This window comes from Heteronotia binoei, chromosome 6 (genome assembly GCF_032191835.1).
Source record: "Heteronotia binoei isolate CCM8104 ecotype False Entrance Well chromosome 6, APGP_CSIRO_Hbin_v1, whole genome shotgun sequence".
NCBI lineage: Eukaryota > Metazoa > Chordata > Lepidosauria > Squamata > Gekkonidae > Heteronotia > Heteronotia binoei.
Window position 1 is genome coordinate 78,218,578 of NC_083228.1, and position 8,815 is coordinate 78,227,392.

General features: G+C 46.3%; 1 protein-coding gene across 2 annotated transcripts in view; it reads right to left on the reverse strand.

Annotated features, from left to right (window-relative positions):
* The window catches only part of SLIT1 (slit guidance ligand 1), a 163,620-nt gene extending 155,067 nt beyond the window's left edge, over nucleotides 1–8,553 (reverse strand). Inside the window, exon 1 of one of the 2 annotated variants that reach the window (XM_060241859.1) lies at nucleotides 8,276–8,553. In XM_060241859.1, coding sequence (XP_060097842.1) covers nucleotides 8,276–8,472 — 197 coding nt within the window. In that variant the 5' untranslated portion in view covers nucleotides 8,473–8,553. Of the gene's footprint in view, nucleotides 1–8,271 lie in introns of both variants that reach the window. The other variant, XM_060241860.1, reaches the window with a different exon arrangement.
* Between the last annotated feature and the right edge of the window lie 262 nt (nucleotides 8,554–8,815).

The following is an 8,815-nucleotide window of genomic DNA, read 5'->3' on the forward strand; positions in this document are numbered from 1 at the left end:
AACACAGAAGCACAATAGCGAAGCCTAGCAGAGCCGTGGCTCAGATGCTTCAAGAAGTGCACACTAGCGGATAATCAGGGTGGATTGGCCCAATAAATTACTGGGAAAGTTCCTGACAGGCCACTACCCTGGACAGCCACTGGGAGCTAGGAGAGAATCAAGGTGAGCCCCAGTGACCCTGGCAGCGCCACAGGGGCCATTTGCCTCACATTCATCTACAGGCAATGATGACAGGTGTACCCTTGTTCACCAGCACTTCCCACGCTGCCAGCAGCTGAGTCTGGGCCAAATTCAGCACTATATAATGGTTTTAAAATTTGTAATTGTAATATGTTTTAAATTGGAAAATGTAAATTATGGTTTTATATATTTTATTGATTTAATTGTGTAGATGATACTGTGAGCCGCCCTGAGTCCGCTTGCGGAGAGGGCGGGATATAAGTCAAATGTAATAAATAAATAATAATAAATAAATGCCCCCTTGATACTGCCCCACAGGATCTGAGCAGATCAGACCCACCCAGCATGGGCAAAGGAGGAGGCAACAGGCAAGCCTATCCCTGTTCTTGCTATCACCACTTGTCAAGTCTGAGGCAGGCAGCCCCTCTGCAGACACAGATCTGGCCAGCAGCTGTTCTGGAGGAGGCAACTGGTGAGCTTTCCCCCCAATGTTGTCACTGTCCCAGTCAAACCACAATGACTCCAGAGGCCTTGCTTCTGGGACATTTTTTTAACATCCAGATGTGCTTGTGCGGGTCTCAGTGATTACTAACAGATGGATCTGTGCTATTCCAGAGAATGGTACTCATTACTAACTCATTACAGAATAAGGAAGAACTCAAAGGATAAGCTACGTGACTAAATGGAAAGGTAGAATTCATACAAGCATGTTCACATAAAATGACCTTAACCTGAGTTGGACCGGTGGTCCATCAAGATCAGTATTGTCTACTCTGACTGGCAGCAGCTCTCCAGGGTCTCATGTCTTTCATACCACCTATCATCTGACCCTTTTAACTGGAAATTGAATCTGGGTCCTTCTCCATGCAAAGCATGAATATTTGATATATCTCTAACAGGCATGTTTTAGTCTATATCTGACAGCTAGTTTTAGTTTCCAATGACAGGCTTTGTTCTGACACATCTGCTTTATGTAAATCACCATCTTGTGTACCTGGAAAGCATCACTGTGGTATAACAGTTGGGAGTGTTGGACTATGACCAAGGAGAAACAGGTCAAACCCCCACTGTCTTGAAGCTCACTAGCTGACCAACTACCTCACAAGGTTGTTGTGTGAATATATGGGAGGGAAACCCATTCATATAAAGAACCCTGAGTTCTTTAGAGGAAGGGTGGGATAAGAGGTAAATAAATTTTACATACCTATCAACAAATCCTTCTGATGTAGAGTATCTTGATTGCCTAATCACAGGCTTAAAGCCATTAGTTTCTTTTGCGATCTTTGCAGCTATGTTCTATTAAGAGGACTTGCAAATTTAGATGCCAACTGTGTAAATTAAGTTTTGTATTTTTATGATATTAAGAATGTAAGAAGTGCCCTGCTGAATCAGACCAATGGTCCACCTAGTCCAGCATCCTAATCATCTTGGTTGTCATTTTCTGTACTTTTTCCAGCTCTGCAATGTCTTTTTGAGATATAGTGACAAGAACTGAACACAGTATTCCAAATGAGGCTGCATCATACATCTATGCAGGGGTATTACAGTATCTGCTGTTTTATTCTCAATCCCTTTCCTAATAATTATTAATATAGAGTTTGCCTTTTTCATCACTCCAGCATACTGGGTTAACAATTCCATTGAGCTCTCCACCAGTGTTCCCTCTAAGCTTAGTGTGAGATCTCAGTTTTTTAGCCTCTGACATACATTTTTGTCTTAGCTCAGGAAAAATGGCCCCAGAGCAAACTAATTTATGCAGTAGCTCACAACTTTAATGCCAGTAGCTCATGAAGTAGAATTTCTGCTCACAGAACTCCACAGCTTAGCGGGAGCATTGCTCTGCACTATGACCCCAAGATCAATTTTCCTTCTCAGTCTCTCAAAGTTCAGACCCCATTAGATTTACCTGAAAGTTGTCCCAAAGTTAAGGGTACAATTAAAAAAAAAAACACTTACTTGGGAGTAAGCCCTAGTGAGGAAAATAAAAAAGAGACTTACTTCCAAGTAGACCTGTTTAACATTGCTCCCTAACGACCCCTTACTTATAAGATTTTTGGAAAAGAGCTATTGTAAATGGGCCAAAATGAATGGCCTATCATCTCATTTATAAGTTTATCCTAATGATGCTATGGCATGTCTCTTTCTCAGGATTTCCCAGTATGCAAAGAAGCAGTAAGGACTCATTTACCAAAATATCCACAGGTAGCAGAGATGTGGAAAATAACCTTGTCAGAGAGCCACAGCAAAGAGGTGCCCATTCTATTTGAACTGGACTAATTAAACGACACACATCTTTCCAACACCAAAGAAGGGGCAAAAACTCAACCCAAAAATGGAATTGGGTACCTAAAAGGATGAGGTTACAAGCACAAATTTTAAAAATTAAACAAAATAAATCTTTAATAATACAATGCACTTTAAAAGTTCATTTCAAAACAAAATGGGCCTTTAGGTCACAGAGGTCACACACTGTGCAATAATACAGTAAACTCTTAGCAGCACACTTTGCAGTACACACACCATACAATACAGTATACATTTAGTAGCACTGATTGGAGCCAATAAACCAATCAAATCAGACCAGATGAATTTCAGCTTAAAAGACCTTCAGTGACCCCAATTTAATATCACATACACACTATATGAAGGAATTTGTATAATAGTTAGCCATTAAGATATTGTGGGAGCATTCCAAAATATGTATTGTGGCACAGAAATACTCTATGGGACCATTACATCTGGCTCTTGGTCTTTAAAGACACACTAAAGGAAATGAGAGATGGTATGTAATCATACTACATACAGCAGTTCCTTCACCCACAGTGTGCCTATGTATGATGCACACTGTTCTTACTGTGTTTGGAACTAATTTTGGGATGACAATCTGATAATCAGTTATCACCCATGCCATGCTTTTGAGACTGAGGACAAAATGTAGAATGTACTTCTAAGCAGAATTTCTGGACTGAATATTACCTTTTCCCCCCTACAATGATAGCCTGCAGTTTGTCTTAGTAACTACCATTTTTCCCTAACACAAAGCTGCATGTTTAGCTAGCATACATTCATGTTTTGCTTTCTCTCACTAATTCTGTGGCTGTTACTGTTTTGTTTTCTTAATAAATATACTTTGGTTTACTATAATGCAAAAGTCCACTAAACAGAATGGCAAATGGTACCAACCTTGTTGGCCAAAACTCTTCCCACCGATACCTATCTGTTGAGGGAATCATTCACATTTCTTCCTCATTGTGAGACTAAGTGTAAATCAGAGCACTGCAGGACATAAGTTTAAAGTTTACAACTGGATCATATATATTCCACTCCTGGAAAGCAATCAGATGAACAACATGTCTCTTAATAGTAACTTTAAGCTGTTAGTCTCCCATTTCTTCAAAAAAGGGAAAAATCTACAACAGTTACCTATCCACCCCACTGCTAACTGACTTACTGGGAAATATCTAAGAACTTACCCTAGCAATAAAAAATTTTAAAGGCCAGTGATTCCACAGCATCACTGATACAACTTAACAAGAATAAACAGAGGTTTATGGCATGGGTGAGGAAAGAAGAGCTGCTTAACACATGTATAAATGCACATGAAAGAAAATATACCTTGAGAAAGACAAGCATGTAAATTTTAACTGGGGGGAGGGATGCTAATGCCCCAGTAACTGACTGTTTTTGACTGTTTCAACAAATAAAAGCTATTCATGTTGGAAATGTATGTTTGTCACAGATACCAGCCCTGGCATGAATACACTAATAATAGTAATACAACAGATACTGCTCCTGTTCATACAAGTACATGAGAAGTAAAGAGCAGAAAGCAGAAATACCTTGCAGTGCATGTGATGAGCAGCTGTGGAAATCTTCACCCCGCCAAAAAAAAAAATTTAAACAATGGTGTTGGGGAAGGGATCATTACATTAAACTCTACTGGACACCAGCTACAGATACAAGATCTGGATAACAGCAGCAGTGACTGTTTGGAGAACAGGAGACATGTAGATACACTGAGTCAGAAATTATGAAAAACTGGCAGGAAAGAGAGGTGGTAAAGTATCATCAAACAAATAACTACAAGTGGGGAATATCTGCAAACTACTCAGCATGAAAAATTCATGTTCAAGGAAACAGCAATGCAGTTATCTTAACTGCACTGGGCTTATCTCTTATCGTGGCACCCCATCCCTTAATAAACCTTTCAGCTCACCACTGTCAAATTAGAATTGTATTCCCACTGCACAAAGTGAGACTGGGTTAAGAGCAGGGCTTTTTTCAGGGGGAACACAGTGGAATGGAGTTCCAGAACCTCTTTGAGGAAACAAACTTCTCAGAGAATATTTAAAAGTTTGTAAGGGGCGCCTGTGTGTTTCTCCTTAATTTCCCTCTTGTGAGTTCCAGCAGCTCTTTTTCCAGGAAAAAAGCCCTGGTTAAGAATCACTAGGAACATCTCTTCATTTGAGCAGAAAACAGCAGATTCACAGCCCCCTTCCAAGTCCCATCCTTCTTCAAGTAATTAATTTGTATGGACACATTACGACACATGAACAGATTTTTTTTTGATCCGATGAGAATCAATGCCTATGGCTGCAGCACCTAAGAAATCCACTGCTGTGATCATAGGAATTGCTGCCAGCTGCATCCATGATCACCAAGTCCACTCTTTGCATCTCTGTATATAAAAACATGCTCACAGAAAGCTGGAATTGCTTGCTGGTGAGGGGGGGGGGATATTGCATATTATTTGTTCATGTATTTATTTAAAGCATTTCTGTTCTGCCCTTCTCTCATTGGTCTCAAGGCAACCTTAATGAAATATGGCTATAACTTTTTATTTAACTGTTTTCCCCACAATTTCTTCTGTTCAACATTATGTGACAAAACTTCACACTGCAATTCAGTGCATTGGCTTGTGTTTTCAGCCTCCAATGCTCTGAGGCCTGTGAGAGCTGAATGCTTGCAGCAAATGTTAGTTAAATACATAATCTTACAGTGTAGTTACATTCTTCTAAGCCCATAGATCTATATGGACTTAAAAAGGTGTAACTTTGCTTAGAATTGCACTATCTCTCTGACATGTTTCACTGCATGGGATTGACAGTGCTAGCAGACACCCAAGGATAACTAAGCAAGGCCATGGACTTGAACCCATGAAGCCCTGAATTATTGCTAACTGACTAGAGTTGCTTGTTTCAAAACACACAATACTTTCATAATCACATTTTCTACCACCAGTTCTTCCAAGGAGAGAGTTTTACAAGAACATCTGCTGCCAGACTCTGCAAAATGCAGGTCACACGACTAAAGGAACACTGTGCCAATGTTATTCAGGTGCCCCTATGAACTACCAAGATACTCCTGAAACTGTTCTTTCTCTTTCTGCCCAAGCGGAAGGGATAAGACAACCATGAACAGAGATATTCCAACCATGTGTGGCAAGCTAACCCAGCCTCTTTTGTCAATACAGCATGGTAATAAGTTCTGGAATTCTGGCCTTTTGGGGACAGAGCAGAGCTAAGTTGAGTATTTGTGGGTAGCGCACACACTCACAGAGAGCAGCAGAATCCCTCATCTATACTCACAAAGCAGTTTCCTATGGCTGTGGCACAAAAATTACTTCAGTGAGGGTAATTAAGGTGCCAGAGAAGGAAGTGTCATTAGAAGAGGTGTCCTGCTGTGCTGCTAACTAAGTTCATCAACCTTGCTTTGTTGTGCATAGGGGCATCCACAGGCCTCTGACCTAATTAGGCTGGATCTGAGGGCATTAATTGGTTAGTAGCGGGAATGATAATAGGAGTGGGTGGATTATTCTGCACAAGATCCTCATGATGCACAATGAGTCAGGACTCCTCAGTGCCTGGAATATGGCTATGGCCATTCTTCACACTGAAAGGAGGGTGGGCTGTTGCTGTCACCTTTCACTTAGGGCACAATCACACACCCTGTATCTGGCCCCAGGGAGCACAAATTGGAGAAGGACTCATCATAAGAAGATAAGCCTGCTAGCAAATGGCAGGAAAGCAGCCAACCTTGGTGTGCAATTCTCCCTCAACATAGTTCAAGGCAAGGTGTGAACCTTATCGGAGCCCATAGAGCAGCATCTAGACAAAAGTACTGCAGTGACCTGCAGGGAGAGAATTAATGGCATTATCACTGTAGAAAGTTATTTAATTTTGGGCTTCACACTTCCCTGACTAGTCAGGGGAGTCCCCGCCAGTTTCTGCTGCACCTTATGCTCATGTGGATCTCCTCTGCAAGATGGCATGCCGCATGCCACCCCCATTCTGGGCTTGTTTTCCCTGCAGTCAGGCGTAAACCTGAACATCCCCTGTGCATGAAGTACTGTCCCAGCCTGTCTGGCTGCAAGAGAGACATTCCTCAAAGGAGAACAGGAGACAGAAAGTTGGGGAGGGGGAGCAGTGGGGTCATAAATCCAGAGGGACTTTAGTGGAAAGCCCAGGCAACAGAACAGGAGGGTTGAAGGGCAGGATCAAGGGGTTAGCAAAAGCCTATCAAACTCTCTGCTGAAGACTCTGAGCATATATTGCTGGCATACAGTTTCAAGCAGTTTTCTTCTTCAAAGTCAAAAGAAAAGAAAATAGAAAGAGACATGGGGGTCTTCACAGGGGCAGGAGGAGAAGACTCTGCTAAGCTGCAATAAATCCAACCACTCAGCCCCCTTGTATGCCTGCCTCCTTACCCTACACAGCACGTTCCAGTGCTGCATTCTGGTGAATTATTTAGCATCCCCTCCAGCTTTATCTCCCCCCTCACACACACACACACACACCCCAAAGCAACGGCCACAATCAGGCTGCGAAGGAATTAGGAGCATTCTGTGTTCTGAGAAGAGGCATTAATGATCAGCCCGGATTCCAGTGGCAGGCTCCACTCCCATTGCTCCTTTCCCCTCAAGCCTTTCTTCTGGATCATTCAGAACAGATCTCATTCTCACCCCCTATTAAACTGGTGAAGTGGGGGATGAGGTGAGGATGAACCAGAAGACTGCTGCAGCCAATCCATCGGCTCAGCAGAAGCAGATCAGTGGAGAGGTGGAGGAGCACTGGATCCAGACCAAGGGCACTTCCAGGCTCCGATGGACCAGGTGGTTGTGAATGAATGCCACCACCACCGTTTGCTGTGCAACACTGAACACAAACGGCCCCTCTAGTCCCACAGGGTTCCACAGAAGGGAAATTGCACAGGGGCCCTTTGGAAGGGCTTTATGGATGAGGAGGAGGAAAGAAGACACTGAAGCAGCTCAAGTAAGGCCAATAGAGCTGTTTCTCTCCTTTCACTCATCTACAGAACTCTAGCCCCACCCCCGCAAAAACCAGGCTTCTCCAGAGTTTCATCAAATAGGCAGTTTTCCTAGATTGCCCTAAAGCAGGTAGAACCCAGCGAGAGCAGAGCAGCAGTCCCGGCCGACCCAAGGAAGATTCACTCCCGCGTGAGCGCGCAGGCACGCACACAGAGAGCGTGTCCCCCGTTTTTGGAACTGCGCCCAGCGGCGAGGTGTGCAGTAAAGTTAACCCAGCCCAGGGCATCTCGCGATCCGCGCCGGAAGAAGGCGCAAGCGCCGGATCGCGCCCTGCTCGGGTCTCCTCCTCGCCTCTTCCACGCCAGACCTGCAGGTCCCTCGGCTGCGGTGCACGTGTGTGTCGAGGGGTTAGATGCTCTTTCTCTCACCCACCCACGACAGACACACACAGAGACGCACATGGGGGGGGGAGGGGGCACATCGGCACGGGCGCGCGCGGCGGCGGCTCCCTAACAAAGGCGATCGAGGGATTGTTCCCGAAGCCCCAGCCCGAAGGGCTCTCTGGCGGCGGCTGCGTCAGCCCCCTCGACTCCCTCCCGGCTTTCCCCGGAGGAGGCATCATTGTTCGGCAAGTGGCCGGCAGTCTGAGCGCGTCCCAGAGCGGCATCCTGAGGAGCTGGCGCTGCCGGGCTCCATTGTCGGGGCGGGAGGGGGGTGTGGCGGCTCAGCTCGCCGAGCTCTCGAGGGGGCGCCCGGACGCGCCTCGGAACCCCAACGCCTCCCCGGCCGCCGGTGCCCTTTGGGCCGCCACCCACCCGCGGCACTTACAGCCTTTCTGCGCTCCTCGGGATGTTCTTGGGGACGCTGCGGAGCCCCAGCCCGTGACAGTCCACCGTGGTGCCGCTGCAGGCGCACGGCGCGGGACAGGCGCTGGCCCGGACGCGGCAAAAGGCCGCCCAGGCCAGCAGGCAGGCTCCCGCCCGCAGCCACACGCCGCCCGACGCCGCCGGCTTCTTCGGAGCCATGCTGCCTGGAGCTAGCGAGGGACTGCCCCGCACATGATATCACGGCGCGCTTGCTGGGCCACTCGTGGAGGGGCTGCTCGTTTCTGACGCAAGCGCCCCGCGGGCAAGGCGAAGGAGCCCGGCTCCTCTCGCGCCTTTGCGTGGCCCCGGAGCGCAGGAGGCAACTGCGGGCGGCACACTCACACCTTCTGCCTTCGCTCGCTCGCTCGCTCGCTCTCAAACACACACACGCAACGGGAGCACTCATCCATCAATCCCAGACAGCAGAAGCAGCGCGGGCTCCGCCCACAGCCCCCCTTCACCCGCCCCGGGCACACTGATCCCCCCCACCCTCTCAAATGGG